Source organism: Natrix helvetica (genome assembly GCF_964273705.1).
Source record: "Natrix helvetica genome assembly, chromosome: 1".
Lineage (NCBI taxonomy): Eukaryota > Metazoa > Chordata > Lepidosauria > Squamata > Natricidae > Natrix > Natrix helvetica.
The window spans coordinates 57,318,795-57,345,978 of record NC_138548.1 but is presented as its reverse complement, the minus strand read 5'-3'; the positions used below and the strand labels follow the sequence as shown (position 1 = coordinate 57,345,978).

Sequence of the window (27,184 nt, the reverse complement as noted above, 5' to 3'; positions counted from 1 at the left end):
TCTCCGGAGGGCCTCCAGGCCGGGGGGGGGGGGGGGAGAGGCTGTTTTCACCCTCCCCAGGCTCCTCTAAAGCCTCTGGAGCCTGTGGAGGGCGAAAAAAGCATGCAAAAAAGGGGAGGAGTGGCTGTCATGTGCTCATGTGTGCTGGGGGGTGTCACAGATTGCATTATGGGTGCGGCACGCCCACGCACAACCCCCCTGCGCTCCCCCTGCTTATGACATGCGAGCCAAAAAAGGTTTGCCATCACTGCCATATCCTATAGCTACATACCTGTCAAAGTCCCATTTGTCTTGTGATTCAGTATGATTTTGCTTCTTGGAAAGGTTCAGCAATACTTCCTGCAACTCTCCAATTCTACAAAAGCCGGTGATTAGGGAGGGAGACGAAAGAAAAAAATGCTTACGTTATACGATTTCCCCAAAGCTAAGAAAATATTTGCTGAAAAGAGGAAGAGGTCATATATGATTAGATATATTGGAGTGGTTAATGTTTGTAGAGTTCCAGGGTCCAACTGAAATGCTCTTCAAATACGAATGCCCTGTAGCCTAAGAGAAGTGTCAGTTGAAATTAACCACTTTAGAAGTTGAAAATAAGTTTCTTTACTCTGCTGTATCTTCCACTTCTAATTAGATCAGGGGTCCCCAACCTCCGGTCAGTGGACTAGCACCAGGCTGCACAAACAAGTGAAGCCCTGTCTATGGGATGCAGGCATTACACAAAACCATGCCCCCTCTGGTTTGTGGAAAAACCTCTCTTCACGGATCCGGTCCCTGGTGCCCAAAAGGATGGGGGCTGCTGAATTATATGGTCAGCGTTTTAGGTCTCGAGGGGGAAAAAAGAAGTTGCCTTGTTATTTTTTCCACTTTAAAAAGGCATCTTAGAAGAGATTCTATGACAGACCCTCTTTTATGGCCTCAAAGTGAGAAGAGTGAAAAGTCTAGCCTTCCCCTCCTTTTTATAACTTATGTAGCAAAATCAGATATTTAAGACACCCATGTCATCTCTTCAAACTATTAAACCAGGTATAGTCCTTGAACGGACAAAAACCATAGACTTCTGGAGCAAACAGTGATGGGTTCCTTTGCCCTTTAGAGCTTGAAAGAGCCAGAAGCTTCCATGCTACCTGAGTGCTTCCCATAGAATAACATACCTGTGCGTGTAGCCAGCTACATCAGACACTGTGGTAGAGAGATCAATTAAGATGCTGAAACAGTGAATTAAGTAAATGGAGACAAAGGCATTCTGCAAAGCAAAATCACATGCAAACAGAGTTAGGCCAAGATGGGGAAATGGTCCACAAGAGAAAGGCAACTTTAACTACATTACCCTGATGCTAAGAAATTGTTCCTTGATAATTTCTGACTCTTCTGCTGCTCACAGAATTTGTCATACGTCTCACAGAGAAAAATAGAAACACATTTTGCTATACATGGGTTGCCTTGAAAATCTTGAAAAAATCCCTTCCTCTTCCAAAAATGTTTCATTACATAGCAAAGAATATAAGCCCAATTATTTTTAGACTGATTTGTAGCAACCAGTAATTTAGTACAGGCAGCTTGCCTTGAAAGAGTGATTTCAGTGATCCCTCCTTTTCAGAAAGAGGCCACTCATCTCATGATAGGTGAAGCAATAAATATGCCAACGTGAATGCTGTTATGACAAGCCAGTTAGATCCCAACAGTCAGCAGTATGTAGAAACAACAAATATCATATGGCAGGAAAGACTGGGGACTCTTATTTAGAACATTCTAGGCTTCTCTTTGGTAACAGTAACATCCTTAACACAGGACTCCTGGATTCTTCCATCTAATACTTATTTTAATTTCTGTAAAACATTTTAAAATTCATGAAATATTGTGGACTGAAATATGTAGAATTGCCTCAGAGAAGCTATGGTTCTCTGAGGTGATTAACATTTCTCATTTGTTTTTATGAAGTTGGAAAAAGAGTATTTTGAAAATATTGTGACTTTCAAAGAAAAAGAGAGTAACAGCAGCATTGGGGAAAAATAATTATAAGTTAATTCTCTGGGATGTTGGTGCAGAACCTGACGTAAATTGGGAAGTTCAGCAACCTGGGTCTCTCAACTTTTCACATCCTTCTAAACGTAAATGAAGTTCCCAGCCTTCACGCAGGAGACAGAGTCAAAATGTATGAGCATAAGATAGTGAAATCACAGGATATTGAATAGATTAATAGCATCAACCATTTCAGTTGTAGAACTTATATTTGTATACTGCTTATGTGCCATCAAATTGATGCCAACTCGTAGCAACCACATAAACTTTCTTCAGAATAATCTGTCCCCGATCAGGTTCTTCAGGTCTTCCAACAGTGCACCCATTGCTGCTGCAATCAATTTCATCCACCTGCCAGTTGTCCTCTTCTTTCTTCCACTTTCCTAACATTAACTTCTCAAAGAAGCTGAGTCTTTGAGTTAGGGCTGAGTCTTTGCGTTAGGTCCAAAATAAGGTAGTGAGTGGTTTTCTTTTTCTCTGGTAAATTGGATTTCTTGTAGATGTTGTTGATGGTTCTATGAGTGATCTCTAAATGGACCTTTATTATGGTGAACACCTCCTCATCAGCAATCAGCACCCAGATGAGCAGAGATTAACTCCATGATTAACATCACATCAACCATCAAGTAAACATTACCCAATCAAGCAAATGCCAAACAAACCAACAGTAAACAGCCCAACCAAGGAATTTCTAAGACAACCCCAGGGAAAGCTATAGAATATAAACTGAGAACAAGCCTTTAATTAATATAAAAACAGGATCTTTCACCCCAGAAAATTTGCAAGAACTCACCTTGCTAACTAAGGAGCTCAATTCTGTGGGACTCAGATCATCATATACTCCATTAAATATAGGAATGGCAATCATCACGTAACTCAGGATGCTTCCCAAATAGTCAAAGGTGTTGATCCCAACTGAACAAAAAAACAAACTAGCATGATATAGTCAATAGAAGGGAGCTTTTGAACAGGTAATAGGATCCAGGTCTTGCCATACTGGGTTCAAGTGCAGAAAGATACTTTTTTTCCCCCACATGGGCACAAAGTTTATTGTAGAGCACTACCTTCACTTACACTTTAGCTGAAATTAGATTGAAAATGATCTTTATATTTGCAAAGTAGGGAATGTTTCTAGATTAACAAGATTGCTTTAGCAGTGAGGACCAAAGCAAATATTTCTGGTTCAATGTCGTTCTTACAATGTATGTCTCTAGTCCGTACCATGCTTTTTAAAATAGCATGTTATATGCTGTACAAATCTTGCAGTTATTCAAGAAATAAAATGACTCAGGGGGGTGTATAATTAAAGTCTAATTAGCCTTTGATAAGGCAGCCTATGAACACAGACCAGTTTGACCAACTTATAGCCATGATCATACATCATTATATATATGTTTGACATTGTGCTTGTTTTAGCCTGGAAGAAATATCCCTGATCCAAACCAGATTCTTATATTTAGGGACATACATATCAACAGTACAGATATATGTGCCCATTATTCTAAATAGCAAAACACTGGGAATGCCCTTTGAATAGAGACAGAAAATCCCATAAAATCCAAGTGCTGATTACTTTGCTCAAAAACGTAAAAGCTGTATCCTGCTTTAACCCTCACCCTAAAGACTGTCACCTTCCAAGTACATAAACCAAATTTTTCCCCTTGCATTTGCACAACCATGGAATTCATCTTCTGATTCAAAGTTAGCTGATGCTTGACTACTTTACTGTTTGAAATCTTTCGCCCTCAAAATATTTCCCACATGCAAGATTTAAACGTTCTCCCCTAGTGAAGCTACTTTAATCAATGTACAAGCTAAGATGATAAAAAAAACTTCTTCTTACTGTATAGCCATAGTTCCTTTCCCAACAGTTCCCTTTGCATCTTTAAAAGGTTTTGAAGCTTGTAGTTGGTTCGCATGTGTTCAACTTCCCCAGCTCTGCAAAACCGCAAAATAAAAAGGACATGATCGGTCAGTTATAGTGGTCCTTTCTTCAAACTCAGGTTTTTTTTTTTGCCAATTTTTTTTATTATTTTAATTGAACAGAAACACACAAAAAAAGAATCATCCTTCATTACATCTTGTAGAAAGCGTGTCGACTGGTTACAAATAGATTTCGTGCGTTACTACCACAATCATTATTTATACTTCCTTCATATTGTATTGTAGATTTTAAATCAAGGATCTTTATGTATTTTACTACCAATGTACCACCATTCTCATTTAGCTAGAATTATTTAAACATGCTTTTATCTGGAATCATTTATATTTAAAGACACAACCACCTACTGGCATTCATTAACTATTCCAATAAACCTCCAATAGTTACCCTCTTATAACATATTCTGATAGGGGAAAAAATCAATTAATAAGATATCTAAACATTTCCCACCCCCATTTTTTTAAGGCTTATATCTAATTGTTTTTACCAATGCCAACACATGTAGAAATCGTTGAACATTATCCATTAGCATTTCCTTATTATTATTCTTCAAACTCAGTTTTGTGGGCCAGGAAATCAAATGTAGCATTAGAAAAAACATAGGGCAACTCTCCACATATTTTTCATGAACTGAGTTCATAAAACCTGTTAAATCTGCCGTTTAGCAACTTTAATATATGTGGACTTAGAATTCCCCAGCATGCAGGCAATGCCATAATTAAAACATGGAAAAAGGAGCCCTATTTGCTGCTGTAATTCAGGGTATCATTAAGCTACTTCAGTTTCAGCTTCCATCATCCCCAGAGAGCATTTATACTCAAACCACATTGAAACACTGCCACTAGTGACCTCATGTGGCAAAAAGCAGAAAGGCAGATGGGCCATGTCTGTTCCTTCTATTTTGATCCGCGGCCCTTTTCCTTATTCACCCACCAAAATGTCCCTCCAGTGTAATTTACATTTACTTATGCAGAAGCACATTTTGCTTTCAAAATTTCTACCCGCCATATGAGTAACTGAGTAACTGAAAATAACAGTATTGAATACAGACAGGAAAAATTCTTGATTCTCCATTGGGTCCTGATTTCCCTTACTTCTGAATTAATTTCCTGTGATGCAAGAGGAGACATATAACATTTGTTCCTGTGCTTTGAGGAAAACATTCAAAACAAATGACCGAAAGCACCACACATTTTCAACCTCTATGCACATGCTACAAGCACATAAGCGAGTCTCATTCATAAAGTCTCAGCATGATTAACTCACCGCAGATCTTTTGTCACTGTGTTTTGAAAGGATAATAGTTGGACTGAATATATTAACAAAACAGCCCATAATTAGAAATCCTAATAAGTCAAGACAAGAGAGCTGATGACTATCAAATGGATGAAAAGGAAATTCAACAGTTTTTGTTAAAAATTGTCTGAAAGTTATTGACATATAACCTGGTCAGTCATGGTTGGATAAAATTGATATGGTCTTCAAAAAGAAAGAGATGACACACTTAAGAAGTAGAAGTAGAATTCATATAAGGTAGAAGCAAGGACAGAAAGATATAAAAAGATATGTGGCTGGTATAAACTAATTTTAGGTGTATTTTTCCTTTCCTTATCACGTGGCTTTCATTACCTTGGTTTACTATTTTTCATCCTCTTCCTGCATTTAGTACAATACTGTTCACCCCAAAAAGAATAGGGTGCTGGTTATCTATGTACGCATGTATAACTTAAGAAAAAGGAGCTTAAATTTGAAAATAGGGGAGAAAATCATTCAACAGCCTGAGCAGGCATGAAGAAAATGGGGAAAATGACAACTACACGAAATTCCTTTTACTGTATATGGAATATGTATTATCCATAAAAATGGAATGTACAATTTTCTTGCTTTTGAAGACTGAAAGGAGATACTCAAAAAAAGTAAAATATATTTTACCTGTAGAAAGCAACAGATTCAGCATTCACCCGCAGCTGCATATGCTTGAACCTGTAAGAAAGAAGGAAAACATTTTCTTCCGTGTGTGTCAATTGGTTAGATGAAACAATCAGAATTTCAAAAAAGCCTACTTCGTAATTATCCTACAACATAATGTTCCGAAGGACAGGAATAGTTACAAGGATTGTGCAGCATCTTAGGAAAGGCCTGAAAACATTAATTAATAACAGAGCCGACCCACCCCCCCCCCCCGCTTCATACACCAAAGCACTCCAAGACAAGAATACTGCTAGATGATTTATTCACAGTAAATTAACACACTGACTAGACCTTGTTTCATCGGCCTTGCCGGAGCTGCTGGATGTATTAGCTGGATTGGCGGTTGATTTCCCCAGGCTCATGGTCCTGGGGGATTTCAATCTACCTTCCATTGGCGAGACATCCGAGTCAGCTCGGGAGTTCATGGCTTCCATGACAGCTATGGACCTAACTCAGTTAATTCAAGACCCCACCCATAATGGGGGACACACGCTCGACCTGATTTTTGTCTCTGGGCAGTGGATGAATGATCTAGATTTAGGGGATATTTCTATTCAACCCTTGTCATGGTCTGATCATTTCCTCATCAGGCTTGACTTCCATACCGCTACCCCTCGCCGCAGGGAGGCGGAACCAACTAGATGGTTCCGCCCCAGGCACCTGATGGATCCCGAAAGGTTCCTGATGGAGCTTGGGACTTTTCCTGAATCCCTTGCTCACAACTCGACCAAAGCCCTAGTGGAGGCCTGGGATAGGGCTGCCGCTGGGGCTTTGGATCGTGTTGTGCCTTTGCGGCCTCTGACCCGGTGTCAATCCCTGATGGCTCCCTGGTTTACCGAGGAGCTCCGGGAGATGAAACGCCGGAAAAGATGCCTAGAGAGTGGCTGGAGGGCCAGCCGGTCCGAATCTGATCGAACACTAGTAAGAATTCATATTAAATCCTACTTAGTGGCGATAGAAGCGGCAAAACGGCAATATTTTTCCGCTCTTATCGCGTCCGCAGATAACCACCCAGCCGCCCTGTTTAGGGTGACCCGCTCCTTACTCAACCAAGGAACTGGGGAAGACCCCTTGCAGGGTAGGGGTCTGAAGAAGACGGCAAGAATTTGTTCAGTATCTGCAGGATAAAATCGCTCAGATCTGGACAGGCTTGGACTCTGACTGGGTAGATTCGGGCAAGCCGGCGGGGATGAATCTTGAGGAGACAATCTGGGATGGGTTTGACCCTGTGACCCCCGAAGGCATGGACAGGATTATGGGGAGACTCAGTGCTGCCACTTGTGTGCTGGACCCGTATCCCTCTTGGTTAGTTTCAGCTTCCCGGGAGGTGACACGAGGCTGGCTCCAGGAGATTACCAACGCTTCATTGAGAGAGGGGTTCTTTCCCACCGCCTTGAAGGAGGCGGTGGTGAGGCCCCTCCTCAAGAAGCCTTCCCTGGACCCAGTTTCTTTAGCCAACTATCGTTTGGTCTCCAACCTTCGCTTTGTAGCAAAGGTTGTCGAGAGTGTGGTAGCACATCAGCTTCCCCAGTACCTGGCTGAAGCTGTCTACCTGGATCCGTTTCAGTCAGGTTTCAGGCCCGCGTACAGCACGGAGATGGCATTGGTCGCGTTGGTCGATGATCTCTGGCAGGCCTGGGACAGGGGCTGTTCCTCTGTACTGGTCCTATTAGACCTCTCAGCGGCTTTCGATACCATCGACCATGGTATCCTACTGCAACAACTCGGGGGGTTGGGAGTGGGGGGCACCGTTTTACGGTGGTTCTCCTCCTACCTGTTGGATCGGTCGCAGTTTGTGTTGACTGGAGGACAGAGATCGACCCCCAGGCGCGTCACTTGTGGGGTGCCCCAGGGGTCGGTTCTCTCACCCCTCCTGTTCAACATATACATGAAACCGCTGGGCGAGATCATCCGTGGTTTTGGAGGCTGTGTGGATCTGGATGGGGAGGAACAGGCTCAAGCTCAATCCCTCCAAGACTGAGTGGCTGTGGTTTCCGTCATCCCGATTTGTACATCTTGTTCCATCTTTGACGATAGGGGGAGAAATTTTAGCCCCCTCAGAGAAGGCTTGCAATCTGGGAGTCCTCCTGGATACGCGGCTTAGTTTAGAAGAATACCTGATGGCCGTGACCAGGGGGGGCTTTTACCAGGTTCGCCTGGTACGTCAGTTGCGCCCCTTCCTGGATCGGGATGCTCTGTGCACAGTCACTCATGCCCTCGTCCTTTCTCGCCTGGACTACTGCAATGCTCTCTACATGGGGCTACCCTTGAAGAACACCTGAAGGCTTCAGCTGGTCCAGAATGCGGCCGCGCGGGTTGTCATGGGGGTACCTAGGTGCTCCCATGTTACACCCCTTTTAGGCGGCCTGCACTGGTTGCCGGTGGTTTTCCGGGTGCGATTCAAGGTATTAATTATGACCTTTAAAGCACTCCATGGCTTAGGCCCAGGGTATACCTGTGAGACCACCTACTGCCACCAGTAGCCTGCCACCGTCCAGTACGATCCCACAGAGTTGGCCTCCTCAGGGTGCCTTCGGCCAGACAGTGTCGGCTGGTGACCCCCAGGGGGAGAGCCTTCTCTGTGGGAGGGTCTTCCCTCTGGAATGAGCTGCCCCCGGAGCTTCGCATAATCCCCCACCTCCGGTCCTTCCGATGTGCCCTAAAAAGTTGGCTTTTCCAGCAAGCCGGCCTGGCCTGTTAATTTTAACTTATTTTAAATGTATTGGTTTTTTTTAAAAAATTGGTTTGTTTTTTTTGGATATGGATTTAATCTTTTTAATCTTTTGGGATGTGTGTTTTTTAATGTTGTACGCCGCCCTGAGTCCTTTTGGAGAAGGGCGGCATATAAATCCAAATAAACCAAACCAAACCAAACCTTGGCAGCAATCCAGACTTCCAAGATAAGACACAGGCATAAGAACGCTTGTCCAGCGTTGGTAGATAAGTTGAACTCTGCAACCAGCCTCCAGGAAAGTCCCTCCTTAAATACTATATTGAGAGGAGCCTAATTACAACCACCTGGGTCCAATTATCTTCTGTATCTGCATAGTTGTTCTCTACATCTATCAGCGCTCCGTTGCCGAGCGTCCAAAACCAACTCCCTTGTCTCCTCCCCACTGCTCCAAGGTATGACGTCAGGAGCACACTCCCTTTGGCTTTCACCACTGCTCCATGCCTCAGGTGCCTCCTGGTGGCCAACCAGCCTCTCTGATCCCTGCTCGGAGTCGGAACCCTGTCCAGGGTCCTCCACATCTTCCAGAGCCGACTCAGAAGGCCCCTCACTGTCGGAGTCTGGTTGCAGCTCCAACGGCTCCTGCTGGGCCACAACACTTAGTCACCTGAACGGATATCACAACTAAGTTGATGTATTGATATCTTTGCAAATAACACAAGTCATTTTAGATGTGAACCCATTAATAAGATCTGCTCAATATATTCACCTGAAATCACCTTCAAGTTTTTCCTGTTGCACCAGTTTTGAAATAATGGGACTCATTAGGAACTTGTTAACAATTGTCCCAATGATAAAATAGCCAAAGATGCTTAGAGGACCCAGCCAACCAGTGCTAAAAGAGAGAAATGCAGAGAGGTTAGCAAATCTAGCGGCAAGAGGGTTATTTTTATAACACTATAAATGGGCAGCAATTATTAGTGTCACAGTTGTTACACTAACCACATACAGGTGGTCTTCAGTTAATGATTACTTGTTCAATGACTATTCAAACTGGCAAGAGTCCTGAACAAGTGGTAGTTACAGCCGGTCCTCAAAAATCTGGCCATTACAGCATCCTGTGGTCTCATGATCATAATCCTAGGTAATCAGTTCAGATTTCTAATCATTAGAGGGTCCTGTGGTCATGTCACTGCAATTTGCAGCATGCCCTGCCAGTTTCCTCAACGAAGTCCATGGGAAAGAATGCAGGAAGTTGGAAGTTGTAATCACATGAAGTCCTCATTTAATGATTTTAGTGATTTGCTTAATGATAAACAGGGACTACCAGAACTGCCGCACAGTGCAATCATGTGACATCAAAATTTATGACTGCATAATAAATGTATGATTGCATTGGAAATTCCAGTCCCAATTATTCTTGTTAAGTTGAGGATTACCTTTAATCAAAGAGCATTACAAATACTGTATGGTAGGGTAGTGACTGTCCAAATGAATTGCAATTCACAGCTACCATGGTCATTGAAGGTGTTCAGCAACAACAATCTCCCCAACATCAATGTAGAGCATAGCAAACGCTGCCCCCGACCCCCACCACCAATTTTAAACTAGGAGAATTCTTCATGAATTCAAAATATTATGACATGGAATCTGTGGCCAGGCAATCTGAAGCATAGCTAATTACCTGCTACGCTCCCTACCTTGTGACTTAATTGAGGTTTGCTAATGGTACTTCTCCTTTCCAAAGTAGTAGAAGATGAATCTTAAACTGGCAATAATTAAATAGATTAAATGCCACTAAGTGAAGTTGAAATGTTAGGCTTTGGAGTTCTACCAAACTGAGACTCTCCAAATATGCAGTTTTATTATTTTGAAAACTTTCTGTTCTCTTCTCACCCCATTTTCTCAAAAGAAGCAAATGATGGTCAGAATATTTTTGTAAAATATTTTTGTAAAATATTTTTATGCCATTAAAAATACAGTAAGAGTAAATAAAATAGCATTTTACGGACTTTTCCCAGCATCCTATAAATCTACTGTGTGAAGAACTCTAATGTCACCTGAACCTGTGAGATGCCTACCCAAAGCCATATCTTTCAACTGTATTCGGAAACATTGCAACACTTGAGGATAAGTGGGATATTGACAAATGCTCCTTGAAAGGCATTTGTGTAATTGCCAATTATTATTTTTTTGATGTTCACTTTGTCCCTAAACTAGAAGCAACCAAGTGAGAACTTCCATTCCACCCCACTCTTTCTCCTTCTTTTCTAACCCTGCCATTTGTTACTCACTCAGTTGTAAACATATCCTATCTGAAGACATGCTGTAGGCAAAAATAGCATTTTGAAAAATTGCTGGAAATAAGCATAGAGAATCAGGAAGAATATCATAAACACATCAGTCTTAGAAACCATGTAAGTCTTTTAAATTGATGAGACACACACCGTATTTGTTCTTTCCACTCCTTCCCCTTTCCTCCTACACAATCTTTGTTTCCCATGTATAAAAATCAAACTGTCTACACTGTTCTTAAATCTATCTTTCCCACATAATTTATACTTGTACCTTAAACTCCTTATCTACCAGACCAACTTTTTCAGTAGAGTTCTGATAGTCTCCAAGTCTATCTTGTAGCCATCTTCCCTGACTTCCCTGATCAAAACTCTACTAGAAAAGGTTGGTCAGGTAGATAAGGAGTTAAAGATAAGAGCCATGGTGGTGCAGTGGTTAGAATGTAATATTGCAGGTTAATTCTGCCGATTGCCAGCAGTTTGATTCTTACAGGCTCAAGGTTGACTCAGACTTCCATCCTTTCAAGGCCAGTAAATGAGAAGCCAGACTGTTGGGGGCAATATACTGACTCTATAAACCGCTTAGAGAAGGCTGTAAAGCACTGTGAAGTGGTATATACCGGAAGTCTAAGTGCTATTGCTATTTTTCCTGAGATTCCAGTGTTCCCCAAACTGGGTACTGTCCAGATGTGTGACCAACAACGTCCAATCAGTACAGTCCCTTTATCAGTTTAAATCCCCTCATTTCAAGGACATGCAAGCTGGGAGGGATTATTTAGTTTTAGAGCATTTTCATCCTCTCCATGCTACTATCACTAGGTGAGTGGACAATATTATAGCCAATTTGAACATGATTAGTTTTGATTTACAAGCCATTCCACAACACACTGTAATCCTAGCCTTGGTTTTTTCTGCTTTGTCCTGACCAAATGAAGATTGCAATGGCTTTCAGGTGCAATCTATCACTGTTGAATGACTGTGAACTGTGTGCTGGTGTGCAGGACCCATACATCTGCAATCCGCCAGAGGAGAAACACACTTGAATGCATGTTTCAATCAAGGAGGGAAAAAGGAAGAAAATGTAGTTTCCTGAGGTTACAGGACAGCCACAAAATTGTGGGTGAACTTATTCATTATTTGCTGCTTGCAATGAGCCAATCCTGGACTGCCGTCAGTATCATACAACTATCGGGGACGTGAGGTGTGTGCGTTCCAGTGGCTAGTGCAGGGGAAAATCCCTATGTGACGGGATTCACTGCAAGCAGGCTTTTCATTATAGGAATCACTTTCCTACCTGTAAAAACATTGATAGGTGTAATAAGCAAGGGTGAAAGGTGAGATGATCAGCTTACTGGCCATGGAGCTCAGTTGTTTGCAGAATCTCTCCACATCTTGACTGATTCTCTGATCCCTAAACAATTGTGCAATAAAGAGAGATGTTACCTTGACATAAACCACTGTGGCAAGAACAGCAAAGGAGGGAAAAGTTAATGTGTTATGAACAAAATGATTCATTCACTATTCCAAGTGAACAGTGAATAAATATTTGCACCAGGCAAACCACTACAGGTAGTCCTCAATTTACAGCATTTGATTAGTGACCATTCAAAGTTAAAATGGCACTGAAAAAAGTCCAAAAAAGCCCGCATGGTTCATTTAACAACTGCAGTGATTCGCTTAACAAAAAAGAGTCATAAAATGGGACAAAAGTCACTTAACAACTACCTTGATTTAGCAATGGAAATTTTGGGCTCAATTATGGTTGTATTCGAGGACTATCTTACTGAGTGTCTGTTAAAAGCTGGAATAATATCAACTGCCCCGTCATGGATGTTTATGTGGTAGGATCAAATATTGCAAAATGCCAGTTTTTTTTTCTAATTTAGTTTGTTCTATAAGAATTTATCCATTGTAGTTTGTAATCTTTGGTTTTTTGGCTTATGCTGTGAAAACCGGCCACTAAAGCTTATTCTACAAACCATGGCTTTGGATAGCTGGAAACAGTGACTTTGTTGCTGTTGTTAGTTGCGAAGTCGTGTCCGACCCATTGCAAGCCCATGGACAAGGATCCTCTAGGCCTTCCTGTTCTCTACCATCCCCCGGAGTCCATTTACACTCACGCCTACTGCTTCGGTAACTCCATCAAGCCACCTCATTCTCTGTCATCCCTTTCTTCTTTTGCCCTCAATCTTTCCCAGCATTAGGCTCTTTTCCAGTGAGTCTTTCCTTCTCACTAGGTGGCCAAAGTATCAAGAGCACCACTTCAGCAAATGATACCTTTTAGGAAATTATCTTTTCTCTTTCCTCAGATATTGCAGAGTCTTTCAATAAATTATTTTCATAGTTTCATGGGGCAGAAAGCAATCTTCCCAGGCAGAAGCCGGTTATAAAGGAAATATGCTTTTGTCCTGATTTCTATTGTTTTAGTGTTTATTCTTTTAACTTCTCATCAGCTGCTCAGATAAGATATCAAAAATGAACTGAGGAAGCTCCAATTCATGTGTAATGGAAAAGGTTTTGGATGCACAAAAATAGATTAAAAAAACTTTTAAGAAGATAGAACAAATATGTTCTAAAATCTAATCAGTTTATTGCAGTCAGCATTACTTTTTAGGAAGTGAAATAAAGATCTGGGTTTTCATAGTTTCATTTGTACTGTTTTAGAAATGTATCCACAGCAAAATTAGATTTGGAATGATAATGGATTTTCATAACAAACTCTTCTTCCATAGTTGCAATTATAAATATATATTTTTTAAAAAAATAACAACAATTAATGAAAGGAATATTTATATGAATGGTACACAAGTATAATTTAAAAGATTATGTTATTCCCTTAAGATTTTTTCAACAGTCTCCCATTTTTTACAATTATAAAATATTTTCTATTCTTATTATACATACACACATATAAACTATTTTGTGTGAGTCCTGAGCTATATTCTCTTCTATTGAAAAAGTAAAGACATTCATTTTATTTAATGTCATATATTTTTAAAATTAGAAACCTAGTTTGACACAGAATGTTTTAATTCTGAATGTAACTACCTCAGTGTTATTATACTTATTATATAGCAGCTCAAACATTCTATCAAGGAAATAGAAATTACTGTCTGAAGTCCAACTTCTAAAATGTACAATCCCAAAATATATCTCCCATTAATAAATATTTCTATTTGAGCAAAACATCATTTTCACTGGTGCATTTTAGATTGAAATATACTGTAATACTAGTATACAGTAACCCCTAGTGGGTGATAGAATAAAAATTAAATGAACTCCCTGTGACTATATATAAATGTAGATGGACACTGAGATGAGAAAAAAAATATGTACATATAAGCCAGACCTGGAATAAAGTCTAGATCAGTGGTTCCCAAACTTTTTCAGTCCACCGCCCCCTTGGTGCTACAAACTGATCCTCAGTGCCCCCCACCCAGTGGTGGAATTCAAATTTTTTTACTACCGGCTCTGTGGACGTGGCTTGGTGGATGTGGCTGGGGGGCTGTCATGTGACTGGGCAGTTTGCACGACGGAAGGAAGATAGTAACAGTAAAATTCAACGCTGTAACAATTAATTGCACATTTATTCAAAATCCAATTTAAAAACCTTTTTAGTTAATGTTAATTCAACAAAATTGTTGAATATGATCCAGTGATACCATGTTTTCAAAGTCTGATAGTCATTTATCAAGAACCTTAGTAACTAGTAACTTAGTAAACTCAGTAAAATTTAGTAACAACTTCACTATTCTTAGTAAATGATAATTCCTGTGTAGATATTGAAAGAAGTAATCTCAGTAAGGTATTATCACAAAGCACAAAATTGCAACAGATATCATTAAGATATCACAAACTTACACAAAAAGATGTTCTTGGAAGAAACCCAAATGGATAATAAACACTTTTGTCTTTTATCTAAAGTTTTTCATCTTTAGATCAATGACCTTAATTATTCTTTCTCTCCCTCACAAACATACACATATACCAGTGGTGGGTTTCAAATGTTTTTAGCACCTATTCTGTAGGTGTGGCCTATTTTGTGGGCATGGCTTGGCAGTCATGTAACCGAGTAGGAGTGGCCAACTTGTAAAATGTGGTGAAACTCATTTAACAATGCTTTTGCTTAGCAACCAAAATTTTGGGCTCAATTGTGATCATAAGTTCTCTTTCTTTTTCTTTCTTTCTTTCTTTCTTCCTTATATCTCTCTTTCCCTCTTTCTTTCTTTCTTTCTTTTTCTTCCTTCTATCCATTCTTTCTTTCTTGTGTGTCTCTCTTTCTTCTTCCTTTCTTCCTTCCTTCCTCCCTTTGTTCCTTCTTTCTTTCTTGTCTCTGTCTCTCCCACTTACTTTCTCTTTCCCTCTTTCTCTTTCTATCTCTTTGTCTCTCTCTTTTTTTCTCTCTCTCTCCCTCTTCCTTCCTTTTATTCTCTCTTACTCTTTCTCTCTCTCACCCCCACTCTTTCTCTCTCACACACATATCTTCCAGTTGGTGAAAATGTTTGTTTTGCCAGCTGGGAAGTTGGCAAAGAATCCTCGTTTTCCCTGCCACCTGCAGCTCTTGGAGGAAGGATGAAGGGAAGTGAGCCCCAGGCCTCATCCCTTCCTCCTTCCTCGAGAGCTGGCTTCGGGGACGGCCAGCCTCTCCCGTCACTGCACCCTTCACCCACCTTTCACCCGGAGGCTCTGCTAGCGGAGTGCCTGCCATTTCACCTCTTGAGAGAAGCTCGGGAGAGACATGCAAACGGCCGCAACTTGAGGCTCCTGAGGAGGATGCTAGACACAGGGGTGGCAGTGGCGCCTGCTGCTGCTTTTCTGCTGCTCCCGGTAACGCAGGGTTCTTGGAGAGCATTAAGTTGCAGGTGCACCGATTCCAGCAGCTGTGTTTTCCCTTGAAATTTGCTGTCCCAGCAATCCGAAGGGGACATTCTCCCAGCGGCATCTCAGGCACTCCCACCCTTAACCATGAGGGAGTGAGGACGGCTGGGCGCAGTTTGGCACCTCCCGGCTCCCCTCAGATCATCGAGGGGCCTCGCGCGCCTGCTCGCTCATATGCCCTGTGTGCTTCCAGCAGAAATGGGAAGCGCGGGGATCTTAATGTAGTAGGACGGGGGGGGGGGGGCTGGAGCGGGAGTTTAAATAAACAAATTGGCTTCACTTCCTTTGGCGGCAAGAGAAAAGGTGCCTGAGACGCCGCTGGGAGAATGTCCCCTTCGGGTTGTTCCCTTAGCGTCCCCCTGCCGTCCCCCCTTGCCTCTTAGCGCCCCCCTAAGTCATCTCACCGCCCCCAGTGGGCGGTACCACCGCTTTGGGAACCACTGGTCTAGATGCACAAATATCTACAACAATAACTAGAAAGGGACTGAAAATGATTAGCCACTTACGGATTATCAATTTCCTCATGTAGAACATTCAGGGTATAATACTCCTGGCCCTGAAAGTAGTAGCCATGGAGGTATTCAGTGAGAGTCTTTCTCCAGCTGACATACATCAAATTGCAGATAAACTGGTCTAAACTCTTCAGCTGACAAAGAGACAAAGAGAGAGAGAGACCACTGAAGATCAAGAGTAATATAAAAACAAAATAGAAATGTACACTTTGGGAACCTACAATTCTTTCCAAAGTTGTGGGAAAAGTCTTTAAACCTTGAGTTAAGCTAACATGGACTTGAACATTGTTGATATTACATATTTTTTTTCCTGGACAAAGGACTAGTAGCATAAGGAATATTCTTTAATTCCTTAATGCACAGGCAACTGGTTCTTTTGGTCAACTCGCAATGTGTCAGATTCAAACCGATGCATATTACCGAACAAATGCAGCCAAGGAACCTTTTTGTATATTTCTGTCTAAATTATATAAGGAGTTATTATATAAATCCAAAAGCAACACAACCTAGTTTGGATCTGTACATATTTATGTCTGCTCCTGTTCAGGCACACTTCTCTCATTCGCTTCCCTTTTTGGTAGATTGGCCTCTGCAGTAAAACATGTTAGAGTGCAAGGCTGTGGTTTTTTAAAAAAATTATACCAGTTTACATGCCACTAGGAGGGACGCGGTGGCTCAGTGGCTAAGACTCTGAGTTTGTTGATCAGAAAGGTTGGCAGTTTGGTGGTTCGAATCCATAATCCCGCGTAATGGAGTGAGCTCCCGTTACTTGACCCAGCTTCTGCCAACCTAGCAGTTCAAAAGCATGTAAAAATGCAAGTAGAAAAATAGGAACCACTTTGGTGGGAAGGTAACAGCATTCCATGCGCCTAGGGCATTTAATCATGCCAGTCACATGACCATGGAGACTTCTTTGGACAGCGCTGCCTCTTTGGCTTTGAAACAGAGATAAGCACCTCCCCCCCGGAGTTGGGAACAGCTAGCACATATGTGCGAGGGGAACCTTTACCTTTCATGCCACTAGACTCTATACCAGTAGTGGCAAACCTATGGCACGCATGCCACAGGTGGCACACGGAGCCATTTGTCAGGGCATGTGAGGCACTGCCCTGTCAGCTCGCCAGCGCGCATGTGCGCGGTGGCCAGCTGAGTTCACCCCTTTTTAAAGCCATTTTTCGCCCTCCCCAGGCTCCAGAGGCTTGCCTGGGGAGGTCGAAAAGAGCCTCCCCCCCCTGGAGACTTCATGAGCTTCCCTGAAGCCTTCGGAGTGCAAAAAACTAGCCCTACGGGCAAACCGGAAGTTCAGGAACGGACTTCCGGTTTGCTCAGAGGTTCGTTTTGACTGCTCCGGAGGCTTCAGGAAAGCATCCAGAAGATCCCTGAAGCCTTCGGAGCGCTCAAAACGACCCTCCAAGCAAACCAGAAGTGACTTCCGGTTTGCTCAGAGGGTCGTTTTGACTCTTCAGGGAAGCCTCCTGAAGGTCCCTGAAGCCTCTGGAGGGCTTCCTGGGTGGCGGGGGAGGCTGTTTTTGCCCTCCCCATGCTCCTATAAAGCCTCTGGAGCCTGGGGAGGGTGAAAAAAGCATGCAAAAATGGGGAGGTCGCCCCTGTAGTGCGTGCATGCGCATTGGGGGGGTGTTGTGCATTGCATTATGGGTGCGGCACGCCCGCACACGACCCCCCTGCGCTCCCCCCACTTATGGCACACGAGCCATAAAAAGGTTTGCCATTGCTGCTCTATACTAATAATTCATGTTACCTTTGGTCACAGACATATACCTTTAACACATTATTCAAGCGATTCAACAGTATAAAATGTATGTGCAACATATGACAGATCATAAGATCAGAAACTGACAATCATGGGAGGAGTTCTGAGTTATGCTCAGGCAACTGATTTGCAATATGTACATTGCTCTTACAGCAGATCAATGTTCATTATAGTTTGTGGTCCAGATTAAGTAGATATTAATATGGAGAAATGATTTATTTTGTAGTGACCTTTCATCTGTCAGCATATTGAAATAATCAGCTGTGTTATGCTGTTTGAGATTTAGGATGAACACTTGTAGAGTTTGGAGTGAGCCTATATGAGGGGGATGATGCAAAGGACTCGAGCTGCAAAAATCTGTACAGTAAGCATACATAAAGCCTATATTTCTCTGCTGCCCTCTAGTGGTCATCTGGCTTTCTGTAGCCTATGTATGTATGTTAAACCTCATGTGTGTTCTAGTTCAGGTTTTTTAAAAACTAAATTTTATTCTTTTATAAATGGAATTAACAGACCCTCCACTCCAATAGCAATGATAATAAAAAATAATAAACTGTCAAAGAAACAAAAGAAGATCCAGGTAAAATCCCAATGAAGGATATTAATATATAATATACCAAGCTGAATTTTTATCATGTCACTGAATTTAGATTATATAAAAGTGTAATGCTTCATTTTCTCATTCCTGCAATATACAGACATTTCAAAGACTGACAGAATGCCCATCTCTTGAAGCTATTCTTTAGCATCTAAAATAAGACTTTATATGTGTATTCCAGTTGTCTTCCCAACCTTTCCCTCTCCTCATAAGAAAAAAAAAAATCTTACCAAAGAATTGAGTACAATGAGAATCAGAGCAACTGCCGTCAGCTTATTGAACTCATAAAGATCTTTTTTCCCCAGAACTGAGAAATATTGACTGGGAATCAGTCCCACCTGGTAAATGATCAGTTGAGCTAGGAAAGATAGGAGAAACATTTTAAAAAGCGTATCAGTAAAAAGAGACAATAATCCTGCATTGTGGCAAAAAGAAACAAACAAACTGATTTGTCTTAGAAAATTGTTTGCTTACTCAACAAAGCAACTACAAGTAAGGTTAGAAACATCAGCGCATTCTTAGAGGTGAAGGTAGGAAATAAAATTGTTTGGATCTTTAGGAATCGGTGGAGGAACTGACGATCCAGCTGGGGCCTAGGAGAAAGTTAAAAAGACAACAAAAGTTACAAAGCTAGCATGGAAATATCACTGCCACACTGCTAAACCCTCCATTCCATGCATCTCATGTTTAAGCTGACTGAAGTTTTGGGGAAAAAGTCTCACTAAAACAGTGGTTCTCAACCTTCCCAATGCGGCGACCCTTTAATACAGTTCCTCATGTTGTGGTGACCCCCAACCATAAAATTGGTGTCTCGGTTCCTAAGACCATCAAAAATATGTGTTTTCCGATGGTCTTAGGCGACCCGTGAAAGGGTCGTTCGACCCCCAAAGTGGTCCCGACCCACAGGTTGAGAACCACTGCACTAAAACAATAGAAGGGCCGCAGATATCTTGGCAAGTGTGAGGCAAAGTGAAATTCAGCAGGTTCTGGAGAACCGGTAGCGGTAATTTTGAGTAGTTCGGAGAACCGCCTAATACCACCTTTGATTGGCCCCAGAGTGGGGAGGGAATGGGCATTTTGCAGTATCCTTCCCCTGCCAGGCCCAACAAGTCACGCCCAAAGAACCGATAGTAATTTTTTTTTAATAAAGATTTTTTATTTTTAGACAGACATAGACAAACAAAACATATAACATAAAACCATCTTCAATTACATAGAGCGTGTCGATTGGTTACAAGATTTTTGTGCATCCATACTCCTCACAATTTATATGAAATCCCATATTATCAATCAAATGTATATGCATACATTATTATCATTGTATGTCATTTATTTGACTACAACTATTATTTCTTCATTTTAAATGAGATATTCTAGATATTGGATTCACATATTATAACAGTTCATTACATCATCTTAAATCTATCCCATAATAATGTATCTTTATATTGTATTCTGTATCATTCTATCATTCTTTTTCTATTTTTTTTTAGACAAACACAAACGAAACAAAAAACATAAAACCGTCTTCTGTTACAAACAGTGTGTCGGTTGGTTACAAGATTTCTGTGCATCTCTTCCATAGTCATCACTTACAATTCATAGAAACTCACATATTATCAAATCAAATATATTTATATATATTACTATTATTATACCTCATTTATTTGACCATCACCATTATTCTTCATTTTCCACAAGATATATTAAGTATTGGGATCATTTACGCCCTCGCAGTTCAATACATCATCTCAATTATCTCTAGTAGTGAAATATTTTTTATGTTATATTCTCGGTAGTAAAAAATTTTGAATTTCACCACTGGTGTGAGGCCAATGGGACTAATGACTAAATTTTACTTCAACACTGGGCCCAAAATACGTAGAATAGTTGCACTTTTGTTTCAGATGTATATTATGTAGGACTGCAGGGACCAGGGACCAGTTCCGTGGAGAGAGGTTTTGGGGACCAGAAGGGGCATGGTTTCCCATGTTGCCTGCATCCCGGAGATGGGCTTTGCTTGCTTGCACGGCCTGGTTTCTGGCATGCTGCAGCCCAGTGCCGGTCCACAGACCGAGGGTTGGAGACCTCTGAGATAGAACACTGTCTGCAAAACAAACAGCTTCCACAAAGACCAAATATTTGGCCAGCCTGGAGCAGGGCTCCAAAGGTATAGATCATAAATAAATGTGGAACTGTATTATACAGGGTGGACTGTCAGCAATTAACCCCCCCACCCAACACCTAATATGGAAGAGGAGCTCTTCCATATGTACATTGATGCATGCATGGAATCAGTGGTGGGTTTCAAACATTTTTAGAACCTCTTCTGTAGGTGTGGCCTGCTTTGTGGGAGTGGCTTGCCGGCCATGTGACCGGGTGGGAGTAGCTTGCCAGCCATGTGACTGGGTGGGAGTGGCTTGCCAGCCATGTGACCCAGTGGGCATGGTCAACTTGTAAAATGTGGTGAAACTCACTTAACAACGCTCTTGCTTAGCAACCAAAAAGTTGACTCAGAAACTCTGGCATTTGAAGCACGCAAGTCTTAAAGCTGTCAAGTTACAAGACCCTTGCACCCCTAACTCTTTAGAAAAAAAACTCCAGGGGTGCTCAAATTTGACAGCTTTAGGACTTGTGGACTCCCAGAATCACTTTTCTCGCTCTTCATCTTGATGATGTGCGGACGGGCGGGGGGGGGGGGGGAGGGAGCTGGAACCGGTTCTAAACGGCACTGTAGACTTGTGGAACCTCTTCTATAGAAGAGGTTAGAACTGGCAGGAACCCAGCCCTGCATGGAACCCTCCCACCTACATCAACCAAACCTAGCCTCAGAAGGGCTCTCCTTCTGCTATACTTTAATCAAATACAGGTGGAGAACAATAAGGTGGGAAGAATCACAGCAGTGATGAATATAGGTAGGCCTTGACATACCACCATTTGTTTAATGACTGTTTGAAGTTAGAACAGTGAAAAAGTGACTTATGACTTGGTTTTCACATTTACTACTATTGCAGAATCACCAGCTTACGTGACCGAAGTTGGTGCACTTGGCAACTGGCATGTACTTATGACAGTGGTCATGTCTCAGGGTCATATGATTGATCACCATTTGTAATCTCCCCAACTAGCTTATGACGAGCAAATTCAAGGGGGGAGTCAGATTTGCTTAATGGCTACATTATTCACTTAACAACTGCAGTGATTTACTTGACAACTGTGGCAAAAAAATGGGACAAAACTCACTTAACTGCCTTGCTTAGCAATAGAAATTTTGTGCTCAATTATGGTTGTAAGTCGAGGACTATGTGTATTGGCCATGAATGTTCATGTCTTCCTTATTTGCTGCTTAGCTTGCTGCAATTTGCTTCACATGGGGCTGCCCTTGGAGAAGATTTGGAAGTTGCGCCTGGTGCAGCAGCCTTTATGTTGACCCAAAATGTGCAGTTTTGAGTAGTTTTTTTGAAACCAAAAGAATTTAACGAGGTTCAGTGAAAAAACAAAGATGGGAAAAGTCCATCAAACCCAATTTTCTATCACTAGAGTTTTGCCTGTTGATTATAAAGGTTTGGTGATTTTTTTTATGCAGCCTGAAAAAAAATAGAATAAAAACAACCATTTGTGTAGAATAAAACCAATTTTCTGGTGTTACTGTACTGCCTGCCAGTGGCAGGTGTTGATTATTATTTATTAAGGTCTTTAATGGCTTGGGTCCTTGTTGTGCTCCAGGCACAATCTCCTCATTCTGGACAGAAGGTCACTCTGTGGATCTCTCTCCCTCCCCCACCCAATTTTGGAATATGATGAAAGTGGAAACTGCAAACAGGAATTCTCAGTCATAGCTCTTGGCTTCTGGAATAGCCTGTCTCTCTGCAGGTCAGATTGACCCTTTCCAGTAATCACTCTGGAACAACAACTCATAAATGAAAGCTGGTTGTCCAGGCCTGAAATGATGTTTCTAATCTACATTATATTCTATTAATTATACATTCCTTATTATAAATGATTTTCAAACTTGGCAACTTCTAAGATTCAATTTTCAGAATTCTGCAACCGGCATGCTGGCTGGGGAATTCTGGGAGTTGAAGTCTACACATCTTAGAGTCATAGGTCTGGAAGGGACCTTGGAGGTCTTCTAGTCCAACACCCTGCCCAAAGCAGAAGACCTTACTGCATCCCAGACAAATTGCACAAATAGTTGTCCAATCTTTTCTGGAAAAACTCCAGCACTCACAATGTCTGGAAATTTCTACTTAGTTCCCGATTGGATCACTCTTTTGCTTCTTATCCTGCCCTCAAATGTTTTGGTGAGTAAGTCAACTACCTCCTCCTGTGACAGCCCCTCAAGTTCCAGAAGACAGCTATCATGTCACCCCCAATTCTTCTCTTTGATACGCTAGACATACCTACTCCCCTTAACCATTCATCATATGGTTTAGCTTCTAGACTCATCATCTTTGTTGCTCTTCTCTGCATTCTTTCAAGAGTCTCAATCTTTTTGTACCATGGCAACCAGAGCTTGATACAGTACAGGTAGTCCTTGACTTACAACCACAATTGAGTCCAGTGTTGCTAAGTGAGAAATTTGTTAAGTGAGTTTTGCCCCAATAGAAGGGGAAATCATCAAATGAGCTCATCAAATAGCACTTAGATTTATATACCGCTTCACAGTGCTTTTACAGCCCTTTCTAAGTGGTTTACAGAGTCAGCAGATTGCCCCCAACAATCTGGGTCCTCATTTTACCCACCTTGGAAGGATGGAAGTTTTGCCCCAATTTATTATTATTTTTTGCAACTGCAAGTGAATCACTTCAGTTGTTAAATAAGTAACGTGGTTGTTAAATGAATCTGGATTCCCCATTGACTTTGCTTGAGAGAAGGTCACAAAATATGATCACATGACTACGGGGCACTGTGACTGCCATATGTATGAACCAGCTGTCAAGCAGCTGAATGTAAATCACATGACCATGAGGATGCTGCAATAGTCATAAGTGTGAAAAGCTGTCATAAGTCATTTTTTTCATTGCTGTTATAACTTTGGTCACTAAACGAACTGTTGTAAGTCGAGGACTACCTGTATTCCAAGTGTGGCCTCACTATGCAGTATAGAACTTTATTATCACTTCTCATGATCTTGATGCTATCCTTCTGTTGATGTAGCCCAGGGCTGCACCGGCTCTTTTGACAGCTGCAGCACACTGTTGGCTCATATCTAACTGATTGCCCTAAGGACATTAAGATCACAGTTACTATAGCTGAGCGATACACTGCCTATTCTATACCTGCACATGTGGTTTTACCTGCCTAGATGCAGGATGTTGCTTTTTCTCACCACGGAACTGCATCATGTTGGATAGGGTCCAATGCTCGAGTCTTTCAAGATCCTTCTGAATCTTGAATCTGTCTTCCAAAGTGCTGATTCGGTGTTGTCTTCCAATTTAATAATAATAATAATAATAATAATAATAATAATAATAATAATAATAATAATAATAATAATAATAATAATAATAATAATAATAATAATTTAATTTGTTAGCCGCTCCCTCTCCACAAAGGACTCGGGGCGGCGTACAATAAAAAACATACATAAATACATATAAGCATACACATACACACATACACACATTTCTGGTCGCCACGATGTAAAAAAGATGTGGAGACTCTAGAAAGAGTGCAGAGAAGAGCAACAAAGATGATTAGGGGACTGGAGACTAAAACATATGAAGAACAGTTGCAGGAACTGGGTATGTTTAGCTTAAGAGAAAGAAGGACTAGGGGAGACATGATAGCATTGTTCCAATATCTCAGAGGTTGCTACAAAGAAGAGGGAGTCAAACTATTCTCCAAAGCACCTGAGGGTAGAACAAGAAGCAATGGGTGGAAACTAATCAAGGAGAGAAGCAACTTAGAACTGAGGAGAAATTTCCTGACAGTTAGAACAATTAATCAGTGGAACAGATTGCCTCCAGAAGTTGTGAATGCCCCAACACTGGAAGTCTTTAAGAAGATGTTGGATAGCTATTTGTCTGAAACGTTATAGGGTTTCCTGCCTAGGCAGGGGGTTGGACTAGAAGACCTCCAAGGTCCCTTCCAACTCTACTATTGTATTGTATTGTATACACATACATATACATACACGTACACGGACACGGAGGAGGTAACAATTACATATATCACAATAATAATAATAAAATTAACCATTAAAAATACTCCATAATAAAATTACAAATTTAAAAGGACTGTCAGGAGGAAAGGATAAACTACGGTTGAGCCAGGCCAGACAGTTGAAAGAGGTGGGTCTTGAGCTTTACACGGAAGGAGCGGAGATCGGAAGTAATCCTGATGTCAAGGGGGAGGTCATTCCACAGGGCTGGGCCCATCACAGAGAAGGCCCTGCTCCTGGGTGTCGCCCCCCGACACTGTTTAGCGGACGGCACCCGGAGAAGTCCCTCTCTGTGTGAGCGGATTGGTCGTAGGGATGTATGGGGCAGGATGCGATCCCGCAGGTAACTAGGTCCTGTTCCCCTTCTATTCCCTCATCTAGATCTTCATAAATGATCTAGATGAGGGGATAGAAGGGGAACTCATCAAATGAGCTCATCAAATAGCACTTAGATTTATATTACCGCTTCACAGTGCTTTTACAGCCCTCTCTAAGTGGTTTACAGAGTCAGCCTATTGCCCCCAACAATCTGGGTCCTCATTTTACCCACCTTGGAAGGATGGAAGGCTGAGTCAACCTTGAGACTGATGAGATTTGATCTGCCAAATTGCAGGCAGCCGGCTGTCAGCAGAAGTAGCCTGCAGTTCTGCACTCTAACCACTGCACCACCACGGCTCATGATGTTGAAGAGCACTGGCCCAAGACAGAACCTTGAGGTACCCCACTGCATGCTTCTCTCCATGTCGATGTAGTTCCATTGACAACTCAGCACAACAAATGCTGAGTGCAGTTGGTCAACTAACTACGAATTCATCTGATGGTGATGCTGTCTGTCCCACATTGTTCTACCTTATCAAGAAAGTAGGCTGTGATCTACTTTTTCAAATTCCTTGGTTTAGTCCAAGTATAATTATATCAACAGCATTCCCGTCATCCACTCACTTAGTCACTTTATCAAATAATGCAGTTGCCAAGTTTGAAAAACACAGAATTATATGTATAGGCTTACCTTGGGACACAGCAACTGTTCATAAGTACAAGCAAGTTACAAAGCACCTGAATTTTGATCACATGATTGTGGGGTTGTGTCAGAGGTCATTTAAAACATGTGAAAAGTTATACCCACCTATCACAACGTCCCCTTTGGGAAGCATGCAGCGTTATGTGGAACTCAGAAAAAGAGTACAGCGCTTCTTAAGGCTAACCTCAAACTTACTATTTTCTTTGTTTTTTTCTGAACTGTAGTGCCTAGTCTTGAAATCCACCATTGCTTCTTATCCCACCCTGCCCTGCTCGGCCCCGGAACCCTGACAATAGCCGTCTCCGTTCAAAAGGCGCTCCAACACAGTGGCTCCCTTTCCCGTACTCGATTGTGGACTATTTAAAGCACTTACCGGATAGTTTTCCTAGCTGTTTTCCCTGGAGCCATGAACGAATTGCCCTTGCTTGCAAAAGGGAAAAAAAATGAAATAAAAAGGCTTCCCAGAGTCCACTCCGGATCGCGCTGGAGGAAGACTTGTAAGCCTTCCGTCCCTCCAAGGCTTCGATTCTAGTCCCACCCCATCCAGGGATTTTGACGAGTAGTCATTTTTCCTTTCGTTTATTCATTAGCAAGTCAGAAATAGCGATTATGGAGGTGCCCATCACTGAAAAAAACGAGTTGTGAGCAAGCGGTTACTCAGAGCTACCAAAAAAAAAAAAAGACGGCTGAGATGTCCAAAGATCCATATCCGAGTTACTTTAGTGGGAATAATAACCAAATAACTACACATTCCACCCATGCAACTCGCATTTTCCGTCTGTATCGCTAAGAGTAATGTTTTACGACCTCATGGATTTAATACATACTTCCGGTCCCGGATTACAGTTCAAGTCCTTCGAGGGTTGAAGAGTGGCGGAAATGCTTCAGTTAGCATTGCTTGAATGACGAAATACACGTCCTGAAGTTTAGCCTGCAAAAACCTATGTATAAACACAAACGCTTTACTTTGTTTTTTTTTTACTGCAACAGATTAGCAGAGTTCCTTCCTTTGAAAACTTGCGTTAGGAAAAACTAGAAGCGGGTTTCCAAAACAAATGTTCATGAATGAACAAAGAAACAAGCCTTTCTTTGCTTGATTTCCTTCTCTTTTGCGCACGAACAGATTATGAAAAAACGTTCCCAAATATCCTTAACTCCACTAACCGAAATCAGCACATTTCTACAGCAGCATCTTTTTTTGGAGGGAGGGGGAAGAGGGGGGAGATAAATACCAAACTACTAAAGAAGAGTTGGAGACCTGATTTTTTAAAAATAAGTTAGAAATGGCAGTTTAGAAAAAAAATAAACAGCAAACTTGTATGTGTTTTTTCACCAGGTTTT

General features: G+C 41.6%; 1 protein-coding gene across 6 annotated transcripts in view; it reads right to left on the bottom strand.

The window, feature by feature from the left end:
• Positions 1-26,932, bottom strand: part of ABCD4 (ATP binding cassette subfamily D member 4) — a 40,724-nt gene extending 13,792 nt beyond the window's left edge. For 2 of the 6 annotated variants that reach the window (XM_081937399.1, XM_081937401.1), the window contains exons 1-12: positions 26,671-26,930; positions 26,217-26,468; positions 19,131-19,249; positions 18,887-19,014; positions 16,282-16,421; positions 12,192-12,308; positions 9,373-9,498; positions 5,894-5,944; positions 3,863-3,957; positions 2,813-2,934; positions 1,152-1,243; positions 272-355 (exon numbers count right to left, since the gene is read on the bottom strand). In XM_081937399.1, coding sequence (XP_081793525.1) covers positions 272-355; positions 1,152-1,243; positions 2,813-2,934; positions 3,863-3,957; positions 5,894-5,944; positions 9,373-9,498; positions 12,192-12,308; positions 16,282-16,421; positions 18,887-19,014; positions 19,131-19,249; positions 26,217-26,251 — 1,109 coding nt within the window. In that variant the 5' untranslated portion in view covers positions 26,252-26,468; positions 26,671-26,930. The other 4 variants (XR_014173975.1, XM_081937402.1, XM_081937400.1 and 1 more) reach the window with 4 other exon arrangements.
• Positions 26,933-27,184: the final 252 nt, after the last annotated feature.